This window comes from Phaenicophaeus curvirostris, chromosome 21 (assembly GCF_032191515.1).
Source record: "Phaenicophaeus curvirostris isolate KB17595 chromosome 21, BPBGC_Pcur_1.0, whole genome shotgun sequence".
In the NCBI taxonomy this organism is placed as follows: Eukaryota; Metazoa; Chordata; class Aves; order Cuculiformes; family Cuculidae; genus Phaenicophaeus; species Phaenicophaeus curvirostris.
In genome coordinates this window covers 6108194-6134387 of record NC_091412.1, presented here as the reverse complement: position 1 = coordinate 6134387, position 26194 = coordinate 6108194, and the positions used below count along the sequence as shown (strand labels likewise).

The 26194-nt window shown below is 39.3% G+C and overlaps 3 protein-coding genes across 8 annotated transcripts in view; 2 read left to right on the top strand and 1 right to left on the bottom strand.

Moving 5' to 3' along the window:
• Positions 1–26194, bottom strand: part of NF1 (neurofibromin 1) — an 87020-nt gene that overhangs the window by 29802 nt on the left and 31024 nt on the right. For 2 of the 4 annotated variants that reach the window (XM_069873756.1, XM_069873758.1), the window contains 12 exons: positions 25500–25616; positions 24765–24946; positions 24448–24659; positions 23671–23832; positions 22604–22707; positions 21572–21707; positions 17129–17191; positions 15023–15181; positions 14012–14109; positions 13721–13867; positions 13196–13342; positions 12750–12860 (listed from right to left, as the gene is read on the bottom strand). In XM_069873756.1, coding sequence (XP_069729857.1) covers positions 12750–12860; positions 13196–13342; positions 13721–13867; positions 14012–14109; positions 15023–15181; positions 17129–17191; positions 21572–21707; positions 22604–22707; positions 23671–23832; positions 24448–24659; positions 24765–24946; positions 25500–25616 — 1638 coding nt within the window. Of the gene's footprint in view, positions 1–12749; positions 12861–13195; positions 13343–13720; positions 13868–14011; positions 14110–15022; positions 15182–17128; positions 17192–21571; positions 21708–22603; positions 22708–23670; positions 23833–24447; positions 24660–24764; positions 24947–25424; positions 25617–26194 lie in introns of those variants that run through there. The other 2 variants (XM_069873757.1, XR_011338901.1) reach the window with 2 other exon arrangements.
• On the top strand, positions 316–4446 carry EVI2B (ecotropic viral integration site 2B). Of its 3 annotated transcripts, none has more exons than XM_069873799.1 (3): positions 316–1919; positions 2789–2869; positions 3135–4446. In XM_069873799.1, the coding sequence occupies exon 3, from the start codon at positions 3166–3168 to the stop codon at positions 4021–4023; it is 858 nt and encodes a 285-aa protein (XP_069729900.1). In that variant the 5' UTR covers positions 316–1919; positions 2789–2869; positions 3135–3165; the 3' UTR covers positions 4024–4446. The 3 variants fall into 3 exon arrangements, with proteins under 3 accessions (XP_069729900.1, XP_069729899.1, XP_069729898.1); XM_069873798.1 differs by having other exon boundaries at positions 2429–2869; XM_069873797.1 differs by lacking the exon at positions 2789–2869 and having other exon boundaries at positions 317–1919.
• Positions 6017–9885, top strand: OMG (oligodendrocyte myelin glycoprotein). Its single transcript, XM_069873795.1, has 2 exons — positions 6017–6201; positions 6942–9885. Exon 2 carries the CDS (start codon positions 6945–6947, stop codon positions 8265–8267), a length of 1323 nt encoding a protein of 440 aa, XP_069729896.1. The 5' UTR covers positions 6017–6201; positions 6942–6944; the 3' UTR covers positions 8268–9885.

The window sequence follows — 26194 nt, the reverse complement described above, 5'->3', positions numbered from 1 at the left end:
TTGGAATATTATATTTTCATAGCATTTGCTGAAGGTCAGCAAAAGTATTCTCTCAGGACAAGCTGTGACTTCTTGCATCATGGAAACATGCTCCATTTGTCCTAACACAACCAATTAGGAGATGACAAATATTTCTTCAAAACACCACAACTAGTTTCTTTATTCTTGGAAAGAGCTGAAATCCACATATTTCTCGGAAGATGTCTGTGCCTGGTCTCACTACTGCAAAGCTTTGTTATTTTAAGGAAAGACACGAAGCTTTTTCCCAGGCTACTTCCTGGGTTAAGAAAGATTTTCTGCCCCATGGTAACAAGTGCTAAAACTGTAGTGACATATTCAGACCTCAGAGCTCAAAGGGAAGAGGTGCAATGCAACACACAAGTAGAAAGGGAGAAGAGGAGATTATGCCAGGCATTTCTGAAACATGAGGAGAAAGGCCCAAAGAATAAGGGCAAAATGACAGGTTGGTGATGACAACCTGGTACTTAGAGAAGACGAACCGAGAACATCTCACGCTGGTGACACAAAGAGAGCTAAAGGGCAGGATTGGGGGATGCCGCATTGCAGTTACCTTCTCCTTCCCCAAAATGACCACAAGCATGAGGCAACAGCAGAGGCTGTGTGAGTACTAAAAAAAGAATCTGAGATAGCAAACGTGGGAATCTAACCTGGCGTAAAACTGCTCACAGCTAGGAAGGTAGGAGAACTAAAGCAGGAGGATGAATCTGTAAGAGTTAGCCAGCCTGCACATGGGAACACACCAAGTTGTTAGAAGGCAGCATATTCAAGGGATAAACCAGCATGATCATGAAAAAAGCTGGCAAAAAAGGGAAGAATCACCATCAATGTCAGTGCAAGGAAATTAGGAAAGAAAAAGAACTGTCAGTGGGGTGGGAACTGCAAGAGACAGGTGGAGGTTATGAGGGTTGAAGAGACCTGGGATGCGATGAAGGAATCAGACATGAAACTGAATTGTAAGATGAGCACCGGATCAGGATTTGAGTTTGCTGCAGAAGCAGGAGAGTCTGAAAAAGAGAACTAGTGCAATCAGAAGAGAGGCACAACAGGAAACGCAAGAGGAGATGAAGAAGCTGCAGAAGGATCTGGCAGTAACTACTTGGCACTGGCAGAATTCGCTTGCAAAATGCCGGAAGGACATAATTTGTGCAAGTTTCTTTTTGCCATGCAGCCTTCCTAGGCAAAAACGCTCAGGGAGACAAAAGAAGCAGTTTGGCTTACAGCAAATAGGCAAACAGCTCCTCAGAGAGCACAGCCCTCCTTTAGCGATGGCAGCAGGTACCACGCTGTCCAGGCAGAAAACCAACATGGAAAGTCTGGGTCGAGAGAAGGGTGAAATCCGTAGTTATCTGGTCTTTAATGCAACTACACAAATGAAGATGTATAAGCAGGCCAGCATCCTGTGATCATGTAGCTTTCCATGACTCACTGTAATGAACCTAAGCTTGCTTTTCCACTAATAATCATGACAGTGCTCCAAACCCACCACTGAAATTAAATCAGTAAGATTCAAGTCCAATCCAAACTCATGTAATGTCTGACTCACACAGAAGTAACTATAACTATTTTCAACAAAGACAGCCAAACAAGTATTTATGAATTTGTACATAATAAGCACATACCAGACAAGCACCATTTAAATTTTTGAGTTTTATAAAATCAAGAGCTGAAAAGTTTGCTTATAAAGCATGCAGACTCTGAGGTAAAGCTTTCTGTAATCTCCTCGCTCTCGACACTTCCCGCAGCAAGCGTTGGTACACTTCCTCTTCGGCTGCAGAAACCTACTGCAACATGAAACGAGCCATTTTAAGCTGCTTGACTCTCAGCACATGGTCTGTCTTCCTAAGGCTTCAAACAAAAAAAGTAAGACGATGCTTGCTTGACAGAAGATATATGTGCAGGTAAGAATCAACCTCAAGCCAAAAAGGCTTAAGATTTGTATTATTTGATTTGAAATGGAACTGTCCTGTGTACATGCTGACTTCAGGGTGCATTCCAAGCTGTTGTTGAATGTTTGTATCTTAAAAGTATTAGGGTTTTAAACATGCTGTTTGATGATGTTACTATGAATTGTCACAAACTCTACATGTAAATATTTGATTATATTTTGAAAAGAGGGGAGAAGAAAATTGAATTGAATAATTTTGACCTGTTACAAATCTTACAGAGTTCAGACCATAATGATCTCATGAAGCACTAATTTCCTACTCATAGGTGTTTATACTGTTGCATCTGGAATTTAGTTTTGCATATTTGTAAACCCATGAAGATTTATGCACAGTAATTTCCCAGGAACAGCTTCACACAACCTGCATGATAGCAACTGATAAACTAATTCAAACTGCAGTAAAGTAACTTCAGATACAAAACCGCTGTGCAGTGGATCTAGTTTATGATTTGTTTCATACAGTGACATCCAGAGACCTGGACTCTGACAGTATCAGGAGGAGTTAAAACCTGTTTCATGCCAACAACCTAACATGAACACAATCTCCTTCATTACAAAAACGGTTTCATATGCAGGAACCTATTTCTAAAACCAGGTTAACATTAGCTATCCATCACAGAATCAGTGCTGGGAAACTTCTTAAACTATTACTCTCTACCCTTAAAAACTGAAGAGAGATGAGAACAGGAAATAAAGTTTAAGAGAACTACAAAGAGCCTTTTACTTGGGTCTCAGCTTATATCCGTCACAACAAGACAATTTGCTTTCTTGTGACAATCCTATTTGTCGATAACACTGCGAGCGTTCCGTATTTTCTTCCAGCTCCATAACTGGTTTTGTGATTGAGAAATGCTATTTTGAAACACTGTTAGGACTTCTCTGCTGACGACTTTTTCTGATAAGGTACAAAATGGTAGCAATAATCAAGACATTCTCTTCAAAGCCACTTAATTAGAATGATCAATAATGTTGAAAATCTGCCTGTTTGTAAAGTCAGTGACAAACCTGCTGGCTGTGCAAACTGAACAGACACGGGAGCTTAGACAGTCTCTAATATTATTTTCACTACTATGCTATTAACATAAAGCTGTCCAGTGTCAGTAAAGGGTACCCATGCAACAAGTGCTGTTTCCAAGATAAGAAATGTTCCATCTCATTCCTGCTACAGGAGAGAAACTACTTAAAGAGGCTGCAGGAAAATGGCCAGCAACCACATAATTCTGGTTCTCTTCTGTGGAGAAATCTTGAAAACACTTTCTACAGCAATACCTCAAACCACTCCCGTGAGCAGAAGAAACGCATACACCAGCATCAGGAGTCCAACAGAAGGCAAAACTCCTCTGTATCGACTGCAAGAACCCGGACTCGGTTTACACAAATCTGGAAGGGCAGTGACTGTTACGCCATTCCTGCAGTTCCCCACAGCGCCCGCAGAACCCAGTGATGGCAGCTGGGCAGCAGCGCTGCTAATCGGCCTCATTTTGGTCAGCATGCTCCTGGCTATCACAGTAATCCTGCTGTGGAAATGCTGCAGGAGGCCGGTTGTGGTAGATTCAAACTGGGCAGGTCGCTCTCCGTTTGCAGATGGAGACACACCAGATGTCTTTATGGATTCTGACCAGGCCAGCAAACGTTCATCAGTTCTATTTATGTTGCCTTGGAAACGGAAACAAGACTCGTACCCCCAGCACAATGACACCGCACCAGAGAAAGCGCCCAATGGCACTACCAGTGACCCAACCAGCCCGTTGCCTCTGCCAGCAGAGGACTGCTCTGCAGCCAGTATTCCAGTTTCCACCACGGATGCCGCCCCAACTCCCACCTTGGAAGCAGCGAGCTGTGCACAGGACTCCTCTCCTCGCCCAGCAGCCTCACTGGAATCCCCAGACCTGCCACCTCCGCCTGACTGGCTCAGGGAATCTCCGGAGGATCCCAGTCCAGCGCTCAGCCAGAATCAGGAGCTTCACTCAGAAGCAGGGGAACAACTGCCCCCACCACCTGAGTTCCTGATCCAGGAGACTGACGAGCCGCTGCCTCAGCCGGAACATCCACTGTAGGCTGCCAAAAGTGATTTCCAGTATAGTTCACATTTTTCTTAAATGAAGTGCTCTTCAAATAACTATAAAAAGGAGAACTTGACGCAGGCAAGAACAATCAGACCACAGCACAGGCATCTCCCTGGGGTTTCTCAACTTCAGCTTTCACAAAAAGGAACAACCTGCTTCTGTCAGAAGCGAGTCATTTCAAAATACCATACAGATTGTGCCCACCTATAACAGGTGATTCCAGATTTTGGAGACTACAGAACACACAGTATGTGTACCTTGTCTGTCAGGATATCCTTGTATGAAACATGAACAGAGACACAGAGCCTTCAAGACATAGTATGGCTTTAGCTTCTCAATGTTGTTTGCTCTACTAGGCTGTGTAAGTGAATGCAATGAATTCAAGATCACTTTAATAAAGATTTCTTTTTCAAAGATGTTTTTGTCACTTGAAGCACAACTGAGTATTTGCTTAGACACAAAATTCTGAATTTCACACACAGTCTCAACATCTCGACACACATACATCTTGTCTTTCATACAAAGGCCCTTTTTCTGCCTCTGACAGGGTAACAACTTAGTAGCAGTGGATGACAGGTACCCAAAACAATTCCTTCCCTCCCTCAGGTGTCCTGCACGATAGCAACAGGATTTCCTGTCGATCAGATACTGCCAACAAGTTCACTGGTGTCAAACCACCAGTCTCTTCACACTGCTGTGTGGAAGAGCAGAGAACAGTGAGAGCAAACAGTTAACGCAGCGGTCACTGGAAAGCTGAAATGGCTCCAAATACTTGAAGAACAAGTACAAAAAGGCTTTCTTTTACCTAGTTACTTTTGGGGTTTACGGATAAAGTAGAAACAGCTTGCAGAACACAGGCAGATGATCAGTAAAATTTGCAGTGCGCATTCACTGATTTCTTCCTCTGGAAGCAGCATTTTCAGAATGCACTCAGTATTATTAATATGAACTTTAAAAATTAATTCCATGTTGCATGGATGCCAGATTCCTTTCAACCAAGCTGTCTCAGTGTTTTGCACATTCCCTTCTGGGCCCCGAGTTCAAGTGCATCTCAAGTCCTGTCTAGAACCAGGCGTTCTGATAAGCGAACATGTTGGTAAGAAGTAGGACTGGGTTTCGCAGGTAAATGAATGTCTTTTTCTTTTTTTTAACCAGTATTGAATATTGAATGTTTAGATTTATAAAAAGAAGCTGTTCAATGCTTCTCATGGCGCCTCTGCAAAATGGCAAGGAGTTTGTAGTTTTGAGTTTGCTTGGGGAGAGAATAAATGTGTGGGTGTAATGTAATGTAACACGTAATGTAACACTAAACTTTAAATTACCACTAAAAATTAAAGTCATAAGTTATGCAAATGCAATTCTAGGCTGCTGTGCATACAATGGACATACAGAAAAGACATTTAGTTTTTTCTTACTATTTATATAACCTGTACGACTATGTATGCCAAAAGAATGGCAATCCAATTATGCAAGGAGTTTTTTAAGGCTTGTTGCATTACACCACGTTAAAATCATAAACCATGCCCAACTCTTACCATGTTGTTCGGAGAAATTCAGATAAAGATTTCCTATAGGAAACTGTAAAATCCTACAAGCTGAGCTATATTCTACTTGCCAGACCAGTGACAGCTTGATCTGGGGAGTAGAGAACTGAATTTCAAAATTGTGAAAAGGTACTCTAGCTTAAAAAAGCTTAGGATAGGAAGCCTAAATTAACATTAACCTGAACTACAGGAGAGGTTAATCGAAGGTAAAAAAAACCCACAAACTTCCCTGACTTTTTAATTAGAAGCCTTTAAAGGGAATCATGGCTTAAGCTAAAACAGCCTAGAGAAATTTTCTTCAGTGCTGCTCAAGTAGGCAACCTTACATGTTATGTTTTAAAATACAGCTATGGAGAAGTTGACTGACTCAAATGATAAAACTCGACGAATTTACTGAGTGCGCTCGCTTTGCAATAAATTTGAGTCAGCACCAACGACAGCTCTGCAGTCCTCCCATGTAGTGCAGATCAGGTGGTTGCAGAGCCCCAGCTAGCAGCAATACGATGCAGCTGAGGAGGCAAGCACAATCCACAGACAGCAACTGTAGCTACTCTCTAGAACGAGACGACCTCTAAGCTTAAATCTTTCATGGAAAGGATGTGCTGATACTGCAGAAGAGATCACGGTAAGTTTGTGTTTTCTGTTCTTAATCACAAAAACCTACTACAGAATTCGAGACAGAAAGAAGAAAGGAATTATTAGTTGATGACAGATGCTTGCACCAGAAATTTGCTGCAGTGTCAGAGATTTCTTACTAACATTAACTCAGCTTGCAAACATGTGTTTCTAGCTTTCACAACACATTAAACACTATAATAAGGAAAAATAATAATGTGCATGTTAGCATGAACGTGGAATTTGGGTTTCAAACTACATTCTGAACAGTTTAAGATGGATTTTAACCAGTTCTACTTAAGCAAATAGCATGCCTGTATGGGGGGGGATTGCTATGTTACTGCAGAGATTTGTAAGGCAGATCCAGTTGACAGCCATTTTTTCATCCCGTATAAAAGAACACATTATTCCAAACATAATATAGGCTTGAAATCACTAAAAACAAGAAGCAGACATTGTATAACATTTGGAAGAGACTTGCATTTTCGGAAGAAAGCCCTCATTTGAGCTTGAGGGGGAAAGGGAGATGAAAAAACAAGTCTCATTCTGCCAGACAACATGACAGTCTATGAAGGGATGCTTTGTAAAGTCTCTCTTGAACAATTCTAAAAAGGACCATGCCACAAAGGGGTTTATTGATATTTTTACTTAATTTCTCCTGCAAGTGGCCATTGCAAAGACAACCCTTGTAAAGAAATACGATATATTACATGGATTTAAAGGGTGTCATTTTGGTATATTTATTTTCAGGCAATGATGGAATACCAGATATTGAATACATCCACCTGTCTGCTAGTCCTTCTGTTTTTCATACCCACTGTTTTCAGTATCTGTCCTTCCAACTGTACATGCTCAGGAAATGACAGGAATGTGGACTGTTCAGGCAGAAACTTAACTATACTGCCACATGGACTTCAAGACAACATTACATATTTAAATCTGTCCTTTAACCAGTTCCTAGATCTTGATCATCAGTTAACAAGATTCACCAATTTAAGGACCCTTGATATTTCAAATAATTGGCTCAAGAATGTTCCTGCTCATCTGCCCAAGTCCTTATGGGAATTATATGCCATAAACAACAACATTAAAGTTCTTCAGAAACTTGACACCGCTTACCAGTGGAATCTTAAGGTGCTCGATGTTTCCAGGAATATGGTGGAAAGAGCTGTGCTGATCAACAACACCCTGAGCAGTCTCAAGTTTCTCAATCTCAGTAGCAACAAACTCTGGACAGTTCCAACCAATATGCCCTACAACATAGAAACCGTGGATCTATCCAATAACTTCTTGTCCCAGATACTCCCAGGAACTCTGCTGAGACTACATCACCTTACAAGCCTCTACCTGCACAACAACAAATTCACATACATTCCTGACAAAGCTTTTGACCAGCTCTTTCAGCTGCAAGTAGTAACACTATACAACAACCCATGGTCCTGCGGTGATAAACACAATATCCTATATTTGCTGAAATGGGTGCAGGGAACAGCAGCCAGCGTTATTGGGGCTCCCTGTGCTGATCAATCTGTGCTCTGGATGAATGCCACACCGACCTCAGCGGCTCCCACCGTTCTAGACCCCAGCCTCATGATTAAAGGAATGAAGGCAGCAGACAAAGCCACTTCTCCAGTGGCAACTGGACCAACCAACATTACGAAAATGTACAAACAACTTAAAGCCAAGGAAATTACCACCTTGGCATCCTTAAGCCAAACCGTGCTGTTTACGAACACCGACCGACCACTACTCCTCTATCCAGAAGACCTGACAACAAGGAAGGTTGGTTCTCAAGAAGCAGCAGCCACACACACAATCTACATCAAAGATTCAACCCAGGTGAACTCAAGCCTGACTCGTTCATCAGGATCATCCACTACTCCTATGACTTTAAGCATCACCAGTGGAATGCCAACAAACTACTCCAAAATGCCTCAAAACACAACTGCTACCTTAAGGAGAGAGGAACCCACTACAGATACTTTGAGTACACGTGTGCCCTCCAAAACAAGTATCTGTGAGGCCTATTTGTTTCATGTTGTAGTGCTTGTTGCAGTGGCGATGTTTATTGGCTAAGGGCTTGCATCTTGTGAAAATTCCTGAGATACATCACTGGAGTTAAGACATCCAGGTCAAATAACAGATCAAAACACAAGAAATTCAAAGTTCTGACTCTGATCTAAAGAAAATAACAGTTCTTAACTAAAGAGGCGCACACTAATGTCTTGACACTAAGCTGCTACTTATTTTAATATGTCTTAATTGAGTAAAACTAACCTATGATTTTGTTTTTAAAAATGTGCTTATTTTGTATTTAAATTTTTAATTTTACTTGCACAGAATAAAACATCAGAATTTTAAGTACTGATTTTATGTATGATTTTGTCATAAAACAACGGGAAAACAATAGAAGGCCTGTATCATATCTGCATTGTCTTGCTTGACTTGCCAGTGAGCAATTCTTGTAATATAGCAGCACAGATTCTTTGTACGTTATGACAACATGCAAAAGGAAGGGAAAAAATAAAGGAACTAAACTTAGCTGTTTCACTAACCAGAAGTTATTCCTAAGAAAAATCGCTAGCATGTATATCTATGTTTGCTTCATATGTATTAGGATATGTTAAATATGAAGAACAGCAGTTTTGCCTTTAGGAATTAAATATGATAATGCCATGATGTCTACGAAGAGCGTGTAAACTGAGAAGGCAACATGGTCCAACCTCAGCATGGGCAAAGTGGTAGGGGCTGATATCTTTTTGCTCTGTCTTGACTTATAGACTGCAGGCAAGTTATTTCTCACTCTCCATATTTAAAAAAAAACCCCAAAGGTTAAAGGTAGAGGAAAAACCAAAATGTTCAATGCCATGACACTCTCCAACACCAAGGAGGTCTCTACACAAATTAACAAAATGGGACTCCTTTATTCCAAGTGACATCCAAAAATCTAAAGTGTTACTACGTTATGTTTAGGAGAATACCATAAATCAGCCAGAACTTATCAAACTACTACTTCTTGATCAGTAAAATGAAATTATGACAATTTCTAATGCGAGTTATGCAACAAATCAATTTGGCAACTCGCTGTCAGTGTCAGCGAAACAAGCCTTGAATTTGTGACTTAAAAAAATAAACTTTCAATCCATGGCATTGAACACATCCAAATCCTTGCATTGTAAGGATGAGCATGAGTGCTATTCTCCTCAACATCTGCGCCATCAGTGAGTAGAAATAGTTGCACGCATGGTTCTGTCCACTCTAGGAAAATAATATAAATCACGTGGCAAAGGTACTTGATATATTGCAGATGAAGTTTCGCAAACAGCATGAAATGAAAACTGAAGAACAAGCTCATTGAAAAACTATTATTCACTTAATATTACAAATCTTTATACAATGTTTTTCCATTCATTTCAGGCCATTTAATTTCCAGTTATTGTAGCATAAAGGTGCTGCAAAACCCAGAAAACCTCACTACTGAGACTGGAGTCCTCTACCTGTTCCTCCTAGGCATCAATGAGGGCTGTAGACCATTTACAACCACTGGTACCAGAGAAATCACAACTTTCCAATTGTGAACAGTATTTCTATAATCAGAAATGTGTTTTAATTTCTAACAGTAAATGTTACACAATGAATTTGTACAGTTATTTCATTGGCATTTAAGTAAAAATAAAGTTATGTTTGTATTGAACTGAATTAGTGACAGTGCTTCTGTTGTAAAAACCCATTTCAAGCAGACATTCAGCTCAATCTCCATGTCTTGTGGTGGAAATTTACGGTTAAATCAAATCATATTATTTTCACACTAAAATATCCCTAGTACTGTTTGTTAATAAGCTGATGAGATAGTAGTAAGGTGGAGTTTACCCTTCCCCTTCCCACCCTTAAGAACTTGCAAACACCAAGGCACATCTGGGGCCACAAGACAAAAGCAGCTCTTTCCCCCTCTCAAAAAAAGATGCCTCACGTTTAATAGAACAGAAAACTTAAAAACACTCAAAACCCAAACATGGACATGTTACATACATTTTGGGCAGACAAGATCTAACTAGCTTTCGAAGTCAAAGTTTAGGCAACTCGGACCACAAACAATACGTGCACAGTACCTCCAACAGCCAGCAGAAGCGTCCCATGACAGAGGGGTTACCAGCAGTCTGAAACAGTTGCCACTTGCACAAGTTCCATATTTTTTTCCAAATAAAACATCACTGCATGCAGCTCTCTTTGGACAGTCGATACATTTGCTAAGTACAAACTGACACTAAAACAGTATCAACCTACTTATTTTCAGAACTAGGTATTTCCTAGAATTATCTCACTCTTATGGTTTCATCCCACACAGTCGAAAGCAGCTTAGCTTGCAAGGTAGGACAGCGATCGCAAAATGAGGTGCTATGACTAAACTGCCTTGAGTTGAGGAAATCACATGAGTCTTTGCTGAACAATTCAATACCGGATGTCAAATTCTGTTGGATGCAAAAACCCTACACGGAATCAACTGTAGATGCTCTGAGAATGTCTCACCCATACTGAGACTGTTCAGTGAACAGTGACTCCATGAAAAAAGTGTTTTCCAGAAGTTGTTCGGGGCAAATGGCAAAGCCCATCCTGAATTACTGGCTACCCAGGTTTCAAAGTCTTAAGGGAGCTGATAAAAGCCTGGAAGCGGAAATGGAGTTGTGAGGTTTGCCAAACACACATATGGGATCGGAAAGCCAGGAAACAAAAAATTCAAAGATGGGTATGGAAGTGAGATGGCACCCCCAAATTCCAGGGCTGCACTCTCTATCCAGACCTTGCCTGTGGCAGGAGCAAGGCAGAGGCCTTCTTAGTCTGACTGCTTTCAATGAAGCAGACTGAAATTTAGGTTTCCTTGTATTTTTCTGGAATACAAATGAGTTGATAATGGAGCAGGGAGTAGGCAGGCACATGTGGGAGTCGCGCACTTGTTGCTTGGCAACAGCGCAGTCAAATCGAAATAAAACTGATGGGCACGGATGTGAACATGACTGCATTGGTTAGTGTTCTTTTAAACATGCTGGTCACTCAGTCTGTGATCAATATAAAATAATCTATCCTCAGAGAAATTATTTTTTTCCTAAATGATAATTGAACATTTCAGGACAACATTCAAAATACCCAAAAAAGGTCTAGCACATGCTGTAGCAGAAATATGCTTTTGAGAGGTAAAAATTGCTGCAGACATAGCTGTGGTCTGAAGCAATAACTCAGAGGTTTGTACTCCTATTAATTACTTTGGGATATCAGCTTTAAAACTTAATGGCAGCACTCCAGGATCAATATTTATTGACTTATTGATAATTCTAGTAACAGTGTAGGGATTAAATATAGAGGAGCAGTGGCTTCAGAAGTCAGGTTGTTGCCCAGGAAACAAAAAGTGAAGACAAATGACAGAAGGGATTCGATTTTACAGCACAAGGAGGATATAAACTGATCCAGATACATCAGTGAAATGACTCAACAATTCCCTAGCAACAAGATCTCAAACTACCAAAAACCCAAGCTGCAAGCCCTCAAACACACCAGCAGCCCCAACCTAAAGTCTTCTCCCATTTCGCACCTTAAAAACCAACACCTGGCTCAGACTGTCCAGACAAGCAGCCCAAATAAGTGCTATTCAGCCACAACTTTGTTAGCAGGAAAGCTGTCAGAGCAACATCCCGGAGCCAGGCTTGCAAAGACAGCCCCATGGAGAGGGACAGCGACGCTGAAGAGACAGCAAGCAATAAAAAGGGAAGAAAAGAGAAGCAATATTCCACCTCACAGCAAGGCTCATGTCCAGGTTAACAGTGTTTTCATTAAGCATCCTGTACCTGGATAAAATGTATAGAACCCTGCCTCTTACCACCTCTTCATGCAATGCAGTAACATGTATGTGACTTGTACCATGATCACTATGGATTTGCAGTGATTTTTCATCTTCCTTTGAGGAAATTCAGTTTGTATTCATTCAAAAATCCCTGGGAAGCTACTCTATTGAAGAGAGCTTTTCAGATTGTTAAGCTGCCAGGTAACTTGGTCCATGATTAAAACTACAGGATTTTTGTATAGTTAAGTATCACAAAACCAGGGAAATTGTCTCTATTCTTGTCAGACTGAATAACAGTTGATCTGTGAGAGATTAGAAGCCGTTCCGGAGCATGTTTGTACTTAGAGCCTCTTCACCCCAAAAGCATCATCCACTGGCAGACACACAGACCATAAAGCAGCATTAGAAAAACACCACAGCAAACTTACACAAACACTGCCTCCAAGCATTTTCCAGATGGCTAGATGTAATTCACTTGAGACAGTGAAAAATAAAAAGTATTTAAAATTATAGGTATTTTTCCACTCACATACTCCTGGGTGTAGAAACTATAACAATTCCGACTGAGAAAAAAAACTCAATTAAAAAATACTATCACCAAAATTTGTCAAGTAGGCTATTTCAGATTCTTGTTTGTTAGAAAGTTGTTTTCTTCCTCTTATATACACTCCATACTTTTGATTTTACATGTTTATTTCAGACAGGGTAGGTGAAAGATTCCTTACCTCCGAGCAATGTAGTAGAAAACAGGATTACCAGCTTTTGATGTCCCAGCTTGGTAGAAAATATTTAATGTTTTCAGTGCTTTAAACTCCTCTTTTTCATGTACCTGATGCCTAAAAAGCAGAAGAATTGATGTTAACTTTGAACAACTGGCCTTTCAAAAAAAATATTAAAAAAAATACATTGCAAACCCTCTTTATTTGCATTTTTGAGCAAAAGTATTAAGTTCACAACATCTTGAACTTTTGTTAATTCACAAACACTATTGCTGTCTCTGGTTCTCACTTTTAATTTTTGAAAGTAGACTCTACTCAGAAACCTAAAAAGACCCTGGTTCTTAAACTCCCCTTCAAAACAAAAGCTGGAGTCTCAATAACTACTTAGATCACCTTACATGCTAACGTCTAGAAACACACAATGTGCATCCCCTCCACGATAATCCCATTACCTTGTCATAAATTCTTCAAATTTGGAACTAGTGAGGTTTAAACTGGACCAGTGGGTATCTGCCACGGGTTTGTGCTCAGGAGGACCCAGATAGGCAAGCAGAGTAGCCATCTTGTCAAAAGGTCGTCTTCCAACAGCCTTATGGTCCCTAGAAACAGAGTATAACTTATAAAAGTCCTTCTGTACTGTGCGATTCCCATTTCTTTGCCTGCTACCCTTCCTTACCTTTAAAATATATTAAAAAAATGTATTTACAGAAGAAACAAGAAAATATTTGTTACACCTATTGTAGAACAATTTTTACAAAAGACAACTATACACTTGAACGAAAGTTTGGTGGAGAAGTGGGCAGCAAAGATGTTATGCATGTGCCCCATAATGGGTCGTCAATAAGGCAAACGTTTCCATATGTAAGGTTTTTCAGCCACAATATTCTTCTCGGCAATAGTAACAAAAGCATCTGTAAGTATTTCCAAACATCCACCTCCCATCAGCAACTCCCTTCTCAATATTTCTGAAGTCTTACCTGTTGCTGGAAAGGTACTGGCCAATTTTCTCCTGATTGTTCCACAGCAACCGGTGCAAAGCAAGGACGTTGCCGTCACTGATGAAGGACAGGCTGTGATTGACAGTGTCGCTAGCTGGGCAATCGGATGCAATGTCAAGGAAAAACCTAGAGTTCAAAACCAATAATAACCATCAGCGCATAAGGGCAATCTGCTAAGTAGACCTGAAGTAAATTAAAAGGCTGTAAGGACATTCTCCGCTCACTCTCCACACACAACAGACTCTTCGTGCCAGTTCCCCAAGGGCCTACCTTCGCGCTGCATCAAAATTGCTTTTTACAAAATCATTAAAAGGCCGCATATGTTCTTCTTTTGTAAACAGGACATGGTTGGCAATGCTCTGGAGTATCTAAATAATAAAAAGATGGTAAAGACACACAAAGGTTTAATGTATTAACTATTACAGCAGCCAGTGTAACTTTGCTATCAGAAATACTCATTTTAACTTGTGCAACCTCAAGAGAAAAAAAGGCCAACAAGTCGACTAGTTCAAAATATGCTCACTTTCAAAATATCTTCCCTTACATACTTCTACATACTAGAAAACAACTTCCTATATTTATGAATTTCATTAGGATTTAGACAAGGAACATAAATCACCTTTCAAAATCACCATTTATTTAGTGTTAATATTTCTCTGGAAATCACGCCAACATGTAAAAGCAATAGCACCTGCCTATTGAAAGAAAAGTACACTTTCTCAAACTTTAAGATGACTCATACGCATAGGCCACAAAATTTGTATGCCATCATTTGACAGGAAATAATAACAAATGAGATTAAAGGTAAGAAAAATCACCTCTTCAGCGCTAGTATGAACTTAAATCAATATCTGTCTGCCATTACTCTCATTGTGCTGAAAGTAACATTGGTTTCTCTATTTTTAAATAAGGTCAGAAGTTCACATGAAGAGCCAGAAGGCATTCTGGCATCCTAAACATGGCTTTAGCAAAACATTTTTAGCCATACAAACTGCTCCCTGTACTTGCTCTTCAGCAAGCCACATACAACATTATCATGACGTGCAAGAACGGTATGGGAACAGCACTTTAAATAAACATGATGGTTGCTACAAAAAAAAAAAAAATTTTTGGCTAAATTTTCTCATAAGAGTCAAAGATCAAAACTAACAGATCCCCCATGGCAGGGGGGTTGGAACTGGATGATCTTTAGGGTCTTCTCCAATCCAGACCATTCAATGAATCTATGATAAATCAGGCAGAACATACAACATGGCCAAATAAAAATATTTACTAATTCACCTTGGACATCAGTTTCAATCCCCTTTCAATTCTTGGTGGAGGCTTTTTATCTAAAATCCCTGCCTCGTACGGGGAGACGATCGCGGGATTGATGAACCGAAGGAACATGGCGCTTCCAACTGCTCCAATGCTGTTCTGGGGAAATCGCTGACTAACAACCTATGAAGTTGAGAATTATAAAGAATATTTTTGCATTAAGAAAAGGGAAAGCAAGCTGAGAAAAGCCTTGTACGGTAATCCAACTTCAAGCACTCTTTCCGCACCCATCAAGCTCAATACATTTGAGTAAGGCTCTTGCCTTGACAGCCCTGGCATCACAGGACAACCAGGAATGGGAGGGAAACAGGATAAGGAGTGAGGGGGCTCTCAGACCCTCACTAGTTCTACTTCAGCTTTTGTACAGCTTTTCATGCTACAATAACTATTGGACAAAGGTAAGAAGGTACATTTCTCTGAGCTTCTGAGCACAGAATTCAAGGACCCCACCACGGACAGGAGAGCAGGTGTCGTGTGTTGGTACTCAGGTGTGCAGTCTTCCCATCACATACCGACAACCCTTTTCAAATTAGTGGGTCTTCTACTGTGCATTTATAAATTTACTACTGATCACAAGAGCCTCTCCAGCAATAAAACTTACGCTGTAAATGTTCAGGAGTGACTTAAAACTTATGAGAAGGAGATATTTGTAGCAATACTCTTCAGAACCATCATATCCCAACAGATTTGCCAAAAGAAGAAAGGCAGAATGAGTCAGAGCTGAGAGGCCAGGGCACTTCTCTACCTCTACATACCCCATCCAAAATCTCTTAGCAGGAATTTGCTAGAATTACAGATTTAATAGATCAGTCTTTGCTATCTAAAAAAAAAATATGTTTCTGAAAATAATGTAAGAAAGAAGGAATCTCCTTCGTTTTTAGGAAATTAACTATATTTTACCAAGAGGACAGTCTACTCTCTAGACATCTTTCATTTGAATTTGAAAAGTTAAAGTGCCCTGACAAATAAAGTTCTTAAATATGCTACATGCCATTCTATAAAGATTCAATATTTATATCACCTTATGAATAACAACGATTAATCAAAACTAGTCAGATTCTAGCTTATCACAGAATAAAATTAGTAAGTTTTGTGGTTTAAGTTATATTTGCTTAAAATAAACAAAAACCAACCCCCATTGTAGCAAAATACTTCAAAATGTAACGAGTGCAGTCTCAAACCATGCTTCTTAAAAGGGATAAAGCCATTAGTATATAGCTAATATATGAAGAATCACTTTGGCTCAGTAGCAACTTCATTCAGTGACCTTGTGATGCAATCACTGACAATGTTTTCTTGTAAAATACTAGTTTGCACACAGATTTGGCATTTAAACATGCTTTACTATTCTGCTCAGTTACAGCAAACAATAAGGTAGTATTTAGTAAAAATGGACATCTCCATTATGCCCCGGTTTTAGTCATACTTTATATTTTGAGGTCACTGTTGAAGAAAAGTATAAGACTTAACTTGTAATGACACCACTCTCTCACAATTTACATATCTAAACTCTTCAACACAGCAAGTTACTTGGAATAGGAAATCTGCTTTTCTCAGTAAATAAATACAAATGCTACATGTTATTGCTTAGTCACAAGGCAAACAAAGGAAAATATCTCAGGCGTAAGTCATATAAGCCTCTTTTCTTCTCAGTAACCCATAAATATTAATCATTCTGCTCCCAGGCTGCAAGCTGAAGTCAAAAGTTAGCTGCCAGAGTGTTAAAACAACTGAACTGACTCAGATTTTCCCCCAAACAAAAAAAATTAATTTTTTCTTCCGTATTTTTTTTAATTTGAACATGGTGGCAAGAGTAGGAGATTCAGAGTATTAAATACTAAGCAGTAATGTTAAAAATGTCTTTTGTTTACTCAAATAGGCACACAGAGAATATTTTAAATATAACTTAATTCCAGTGTTAATTGAAATGAAAGCTATTTTGTGCCAGAATTAGTAGAATGATTTTACAGTGAGGTCAAATAGACTGAAGTGAAGATGTTTTCAACAAACAGCAAAAGATTTCTGTTGTGCTTTGAAAGAAATGGCTAATAAAAAGGTCTCCAAACTTACTGATTTTTTGTTTTCCTTTTTTTCTTTTACGGTAGCTTTATTCAGTAGAGAGTGGCAAGTTGCCTACAGAACAGAGATGAGCACAAACAAGTCACAGCACCAACTACATACAGCAACAAAAAAACCAATGTTGACTTGTACATAAATTACACAGTAGAATGTAACAAACATAACCAACAAAAAATGAAATATATAAACTAAAGACTGATGATGGAGTTTTTATTCCACAATTTTATTACATCTTATTTACAAAGCACTAAATACAAAACAAGCAAATGTTGCGTTTCAATCATTTCTACTATTTCTGGCTAGATTAAAAGTCAAACCACATTAATGTGCTCATGACATACAATATTGGGCACTAAATGTTATATTCAGCTTTCAAATGCACTTCACCATCCCCAAATAATTTTAATAGTCAATATTAAAGTGTTATACCTTTGAAATACATTACTTTTAAAATAAATTTAGAGTTTCAAATCTCCCCAATGTTTCTCTGTGTGTCCTTCAATTTAGTTAGATCTGTGAATTATCACAGTTATTACTACTTCGGTAGCTAAACGCTGCCATAAAACACTCTGTGGAAAAAGGAAGAAAAAAGCCAGCGGGTCTACATTAATTTGTTATAGATTTCCACACCAAGATAACCGTCTAGATTGTGCTTATTTCACATCAAGAAGCATCCCATTCTGTCCTATAACCCATCAGCAAAGCTATTATGCAGCAGCCAGGAGCACTGCCCCCAGCACAGAGGTACAGTTTGATCCGGGAGCTTGTCCCACAGCCTTCACAGCAGCTGTGGAGTAAATTCCCATCCCGGAGAAGCCCTACAGCTCGCCACGCTTGGAGCTGCATCAAGAGACAGCTAGCAATATTTAGCATTTGGAGAGCAATCACCCACAGTTCAAATAATCTTTAGAGCGTCACAGGAACTGGAACTGCAAGAGTTTCTACAAGTGAAGAGTGTGACAGAGTAAAAAACCCAGCCAGTAACAGCAATTCTGCTAACCATGCTGAATTTAAATAGTTCACATTAGTGCAGGACCTGTAAATATTTAACCAGCGGTAAAACGCCCACCTCCCTTCAGTAAGAAAAATCATGTATGTTTGTGTGACATTTATGACACAGCCACGACAAAATATTTGTATGAGTTACTCTCATCATGCTTGCTCATTATCACAAAACACTCCTGAATGGGCACTACCTGAACAAGAATAAAGGTGAAGCTCTCACAGTGACCCGTTCCGTGATGTTTCCAGATCCATTTTCTCCTTCCACTCCAGCGGACTCTGTTGCCCACAACAGAAATGCCAGCCAGTGTAGACCCAATATCCCACTAAATAAACCCTTTCCATAATGTTGGTACCTTGATTAAACTCAGCTGCAAATCATGTAGAGAACACACCAGATGGGTATGTTTTGCAAACACATTTATTTTAAAACTCTAAGCATAAAAAGACACCGCAAAATTCAGTCTCATTCACTCTTACACTGCTGCTTGGGATGGCACACAGTCACCTTAGAGAAAATGAAGTCACCCTATAAAAATCACCTATCTGGTTCTCACAATAAAAATAGATTCATACCCTCAAAACTTCAGGTTTTAACTGTATTTTCTTTCAGAAAACTCTCTGGAATTTGAAACCACAGGACTAATTATTACGCTGTCTGCAATGAACAGACACTTGTACACCAACACAGGTGTTACTAGAAATAGCTGAAGTAGTAAATATTGAAGCTGAGTATCAGTTAATACCACTTCTATATTTGCCAGTAAATCATCTCTTTCAGGAACACATTCCCTTGTTACCAAAATACCAAAAACCAGTAAAGGCCAATAAAGCCAATAGATTTACTCTGCTGCCAAAGAAGCAGATATGGCAATGCCTGCCACAGAGTACATTTCAGTGATTCCATTTCAGCTAAGAATTAAAAATGGTTTGCAGAGAAATAATTTCTAGCAATGTATCACTGAAATGGAAATAAATCTAATAGATCCTAGTAACAAAATATAAAAGGAATTCAACGAAGAGAGAGGATAATGTAATGTCAACAGAACATCGAACAAGCAACAATCCAGGTTGCATGTGACATTTTCAGTAACACTCAAACATATTCCCAACAAATGTCTGAGAGAATGTGGCCATTTGAACCCGAAGGAAACCAACTTGTCACCCTCATTTCCCACTTTAAAAAAAAACTACCAAAACAAACCAAACCCCAAACCACTCCCTGCCAACCTCAATACAACCTCTGTCAGAAAGAGAATTTGACACGTTTAGAGGCCATTTCTACGAGTTGTTATTGCGGAAAAAAAGGCACATCATTTGCCTGCCTACTTCGTCCCAACAGCTCACTATAACCCAAGATCCACAACACACTATTCACTGTTTCTCACTTCCAGGTTCTGGGAATCACAGCAGTTGCATTAATCAGTACAGCACTCACTGCAACAATCAGACTAGACTACACCGTGTAGAATTTTTTATTACTCATAATCAGTTCACTCAGCTCAGAAAATGTATTTTCCTTGCTTTACTTTAGACCTGAGATACAGACTCCATGGCTGAAAGGCCAAAAATAGTTGCCCAGACAACTTAACTGAGACCACAGCTCAAATATTCTCCTACGCACAGCTCTTCTGTGGCAGTTCTCCAACAGGACTGGAAATGGTAGCTCCTATGAGCCCCGAGGGCAGCACGAGGATGCCCCAGTGGAACTTTTAGCAGCAGCTATATCCATCAGAAACACACAAAGAGCAAGGGAGAGACCTATGCGCATACGAGGCTCAGCAACTGCTGCTCGGTGGCTACAGAGCACAGCAGATGATGCCATGGATGGAGGTTGGGGAATGCAAGTACTTCAATGGGAGGTGGCCAGGAGGGTATCGCTACAGTAGAACTCACTCTACAGAGGACAGTCCACCACTCAGCAAGGTTCCTTCTCTTTAAGCATCATAAGTGGTACCATAAACAAGCAAGGAGAGGGTGGCCCCAGCTTGCCAACTTTCCAAGGTTTCTGTGACAGCACTGAAGTTTTACCCACAAACAGAAGTCTGTCTTTTGTAATTTGCCTGATGAAAGGAACTCTATAAATATTCATCTGTCTCTTCCAGGTTCTCTTCCTCCTATTTACCTGCTGAATTTCTCAAAACTGTGTGTTTGTGAAGTATTTGGTCAGCTGCTGAATCCAAGTACAGCATCCCTTTGCATACAATAACACACTCCCGGCCTCTGACAGGCAACACCATCTCCATCAGAATTTGTTGCTCACAGCAGCAGGAAGATATTTACTTTGCAGACCAATGGCTGTTGTCATTCTACCTCACAAATACGAGAGCTTATCCACAAAAGCACAGAGCATCTGCAGCATTCCAGTCACAAGGCTAACAAATTACATGCCAATGGACCTCCTTCCCAGGACAAGCGAGTGGCGTTCCTTACAGGTGTCCACAGCAACCTAGAAACTCACTATTATAAGATGTAGAACCCCGTGTGGGGTTGGATCCAAGTAAAGCCTGAATGATACAGTGCCTTGACTCCACTCGCAAATGATCTTCTTTAGGGAAGCACATATAACCATATGCAATTCTCTGCCAAATACAGCCAACAGCATTTTGCAGATCTATTTCCTTCCATTATACTCAGCTAAAATCCACATTTTCTAAAATTTGGGGCTTGTAACTACTATAGTCCTACAGAATACCATTCAGTTTTTTTCTTAAGAGCATTTCACGCTCGTTTTAATCTGCTTTTCTGTCAACTGCAGAAAGTGTAAGATTGTGCCCCCTGAACAATACTTTTTATAAACAATTTTTGGAAAAATTCACCTCGGAAAGAAACGCTCTTGAAGAAATGGCTTGTACTTTTATGCAGAGAACAACTATATAGAGTCAATAACTGCACAAGCAGCTATTTTATTCACAGTTAAATATTTATCAAATGTGTGATCTGTAAGACTTTTGGAGAACTAACTAACTTGATTTCTGATTGAATTGGTCCTGTATAAAAAGCAAATTTATTGTTTCTAAATCCAAAACACAGTTTTGTATTCTCTCAGCCCAGCAGAGAGAGTCTCTCCCCCCGACTTCTGTCGCTTTTCCTATAGAGGGCTGGTAAAAGCGAGTATAACCATTACCTCCCCAGTTAATCTCTAGTCTCCCACAGAGATGCTAAAGCAGAGATTATTGTTACCTTATTAGGTCTGAGTTCACAGCTGTGATTCAACTCCTTAAAATAATAATGTTTAGTCACCTCCTGACTGCCCACCAGAGTCTTAAAACACCATTCAGTCCACCGGTTTAGATTCCTGCTATTTAACAAACACCTGAAAACAGTCTTTAAGAAATGCCCAGTATACACCCACTACTGACCAGGTTCCAAACTGCTAGAATCGCAAAACCGAACCCCAAAGTCATGGGGCAGCAACCACTGCAGGCATACCTGGTATAAACAATGGCACACACTGCGAAGCTGCGGTGGGAACTCCAAAGAAGAATTAATGATTGCATGAAAAAATTTTTCAGTCATTTGCAAGAGATTCCGCTGGTTCTCTTCAAGGCTTTCTGTAGGCTCCAGCCTGAAACAGACCCATAAACGTATGGCCAGCAATCAGATAAACAGTAGTACCTGTACCTATATTTTGAGTAGTAACCTTATTTGTAAGGGTAAACTGAAATCACACAGCAGTATATATGACCTTTTACACAGATTTTCCATTAGTATTTTAAACCATGTAAGCTAAAAACGTAAGGTCATTTAAAACCCAGTAATTAACAGACAGCTGTAAGTGGGATTCTCTCACACCATTCCATATAAAGACACTCATATGTAATTCCAACTGATAATTGAATTATCAGTTTGATGGTGGTTTCTCTGAAAAGAGTTTTTAAGGTAGACACAGATATTTGAGAGGTAAACTATTAATAAGAGGGCCTAGCTTTTGGTAAGCCACTTAAAAGACAAATAACAAAAGTTTTTCTCAGAGTTAGAGATAATTCAAAGCAACAGAACAACAGCTACCAAACCCAAGTCTTGATGTGATAAGCAAAATTAGGGCAAAAAAAATTACACACAACATGTACATATTCCATCTCACTTCTGTAATTAATTCAGTGATCTAAAGCAGATGCTGTCTGGTACTACTGGAAATGCCTGCATTAGTGGCCCACATAAAAAAATGAAGTGGCAAGTAGGAGAAGAGGTCCTGCAAGAGCTCTCTGCCTTTCTTACCCTCTCAGGGTCTAGAGGGCATGCAGCAAAACTCATCTAGCTGTGTTGGATACCTGTGTACGATTCTCCCTGTGTGTAAGGACTGCAGTTACAATTAACGTGCCTGCTAAAGCGAGGAGTTGAAAAGTACTGAAGTATGAGAAAAAAATTTGCAACAAGGGAAAAGGAATCCTATTGTATTTAGGATGATTCGGAATCATGTTTACAAATAAATACATTTTCTCCCCCCCTTGAATCTCAAACCTTGTTGGATCCACCTCAAAGCTAACATGCTGCCATTCAGAGGATGTGATCACAGTCCTTAATAAAGGTTCCAAAAGCTTCTGCAAATATGTAGCACCATATACCTGTGTGGAAAGAAAATTAGAATAGGTGGCCAGATTAACACAGCAAACCACAGGCATGCTCCAAAATTTTATAAGTGTTAAGAGTCTGAAAACATTTGATTTTCTTTGGCATAAGGCAGATTTCTGTAAAACTGGTGTTTTGTATTATAGTCTCACTTCTGAAACATATCTATGATCAATCTCTACAAATATTTTAACTTATGTCCAATTTAGAGAAAACTGTAGGTCACTTTAATAACCACAATAACCAAGATGGGATTCTTTCTTGGAGCACAGTGACTCCATGCCCTACCTGTTTGTACAGTAGTTTGTCTCCCCATCTTTAAGTTGCCCGTTACAGAATGACCATCAGAAAGAGTCTGGGGCACTAGCCCCATAATCACTCATCAAACTTCTGACTAGCTTAGTTCTAAGAGCACTCCTATGAGTGAAGATTATTTAGGGAAGGACTTTAGGACAACTAAAACTCTAACAAACATTCAGCTGTTTGTATCCCATAAGTTATATTTCCTAAATGAGTAACCTTTGTTGAAATCTACCAACTTTGCAAATGTTTTTGTTATGCTGATCAGTTTTCTTCTTTACAACGTAGAACACAAAGGCAAGATGAAACATCTACTGCCTTGGAAACTTTCAAGAGGACAAACCGCAAGCTTAAGCCTAACTGGCCAAGTCATGTCATGCTGGCAAAAGGTCAATTCCAGGAGGGTTTGTATTTTTTAGCTGGGACTGAGCATAAGAGAGCTACAAGATCTAGTTCAGCAAATGTAAAACATTAAAAGCAAAACTCCTTAAACTTAACAAATGTGAGACCTGAGACCCAAAGGCAACTCTGTACTATTTTCATCAGATCCAGTTACTCAAGAGCTAGTACCATAAACTGGTAGTTTTGTATTTTTATACTACTAAACTTTTCCTGTTATAGAAGTGATCTGTAGCACTGAGAAAGATTAGATAATATACCTTAAAACAGAAAGTCATTATTTTACTGGCCAAGCTGTTTCCTCGGAAGAGCGTCTGCATGGAATCTGCTAGTTCAACTTCCTTTGAAAACATATTCCAAAGTAGCTGGTAGAGCAAGTGTCGGGAATCAAAGAGTGTGACCAGGACACGAGCTAACTCATCCTTAAAAGAGGCAATGAAATGTTAATGTAGCAGTGAGCCAAAGCAAACCAAAAAATACAATTATGAAAGAAACACAAAGCACTTTGTACTAATGCTTTAAATTTGCTTTGGGTCTTGCATGTAAGTACCAAATTAAGCATACGTAATCTCTCTTTAAATCTTTCCTATGCTTCTGTTTGTCTAAAAATCTGCCTCATGATATCCAGTCATACAAATTCATAATGGTTAGTTTAGACAGATAAGCAGTTATTCCGCTCAATAACAAAGCCCAATTCATCTTGCTAAAACCTAGACGTGCAAATACAGCCCTGTTCACCTGCATTACTGCACACACAATCTGTAATAAGCAACGAGCCCAAACAGATGCATTCATTACAATAACTGCATATAGAATTATTCCTAGATATTAAATAAAAATTGACTATGGGAGTGTAGTTTATGATCAAGATCCAGTACACTTCTCAGGACTATGCTAAGTAAAGCTAGCTATCATGAAAGGCAGGTCTAATCTCTCTTTAGCAGACTGTAGTTAGACCCTTAAAGTTTGCACTATTTTTTATTTCAAGTCTTAATATTTTGAAAAATGTAGGAAATAAAAGGCATGAATCAACTTACCCACTGAGAACAAGGCACCACATTGGCTAAAGCCATAGCAATAGGAAGCTCCCCCTGATCACCCATCATTGTAACCAACTCCACCAATCTCTCAAACCGATCTGCTAGCACTGTTTCTGCTAACGTATCAAATTCTGTTCCCTGCTGCAGAATTTTGGTGAGGACTTCCATAAACGTAGCTCTTGTTTGGAGGTCTTTATGATAGCCCAAGCCTGATTAAAAAAACCCAGAACTACTAAGGAAGATGCAAAAATAAATTAAATACCAATGTCTTCATTATGTATTCATTTATGCACAGTTATCACTAGCTACTTTACCTATTGAGTGCATAAGACCACTGTCCACATTTGCATTGAGTAAATTTGACATGGCCAGAACAGTGCAGTGCCGTAACGAAGCGAGTCTTCGCGACATTCCGCGTTTCCTGCCACCTGTTTGTGCGCTTTCATCTTCAACTTCGCTACAGTCATTTAGAAGGTTCATGAACAGTGTGAAATATCTAAAGAAAAAGGAAAACACTAGGATAAGACAAACAGATTCTGCAAAGGCAACCATCTGAAGAGATAGGCATGCAGTAGCAAACAGACAACAATCCTTCCAACAGTCTCCTAACTGTCCCAAGGAATCTCTCTTGTGGCACAGTGTAACCTTCCATTTGTGTTGTAACAACCAGAAGGCCCAAAATTTGTATGCAAATCTTTGAAAATGGAACAAGCAAATGTCACAAGTGTGCCTTTACAGACAGATGACTTGAAAGATATTAAGTTTCATGGATAAAAATATAATACCAAAGCAAGCAAAACATTCATGAATTAAACACAAATCTACATTAAGCAGAAATAAAGCTAAATTCTGTAATTATTTTCTAAATAAAAATGTCTTCATTCACCTAGGAGGCAGAGGTTTGTGAACTGGGATATACAAAAGGTAATTCCTGTTTGGATAATACAATTATTTCTGCTAGGAAAAAAACCCACAGTTTGTAATAAAAGTCATACGGTACATCTGCTTGGAATCAACGTATAGAAAAATAGTTGAAAGTCATTATTTACTTCAGAAATAACTGAGATTTTGCTTCCATCAACTCAACACCATCTCCTTCTTCAGGCTGTAGTGGAAGCCCAGCAAGAAGGGAGACCACTGCTTCCATACTCGCTTGGTCTAAATCTCTGAAAAATAAAGTTTTAAGAAACTCTGAATTGGTTCAGCAGAATCAGTCTCTCCTTCCCCTTCATAATTTTCCCTCCTGGTACCAAGTCACTTTCCCATATACATCTAAATGTAAATGAAAATAATCTTTTTTTTTTTTTTAAAAAAAACCAGTTTACTTTACCAGAACTTTACTAGAATAGTTCTGTTGATCAGGAAAAAAACCTTCAAGTAATACATCTACTAAGAATAACAACTGCAAACCAAATTTGTAACTAAAAATCCAGTTAAGTATGAATTCAACACTATAACATCAGATGATTTTATTCTTCAGAATGTATAAGAAGATACAGCCCTAGCAAATAAAATGTTAAATCAGAAAAAGATATTAAAAGGAGTTAAATAAATTCAGTAGAAAACCAAAATCTTAAAAGCCATCTTAGTTAAGATTGTGTGTTAAATACATTTCTGTTGCTGCTCTAGTTTCAATGTTCGTCTTTTCCTTAAAACTACAAGCACTAAAGGAAGTTCACAGAAGTCAGCTCAGGTGTGGATACCAAATGCCACTGGAAACGTTCTTAGCAACTTTAGATATAGT

Bases quoted from the DNA above. Each gene is read 5' to 3' on its own strand.
- EVI2B (XM_069873799.1), top strand. From the start codon at position 3,166: ATGGCCAGCAACCACATAATTCTGGTTCTCTTCTGTGGAGAAATCTTG.
- OMG (XM_069873795.1), top strand. From the start codon at position 6,945: ATGATGGAATACCAGATATTGAATACATCCACCTGTCTGCTAGTCCTT.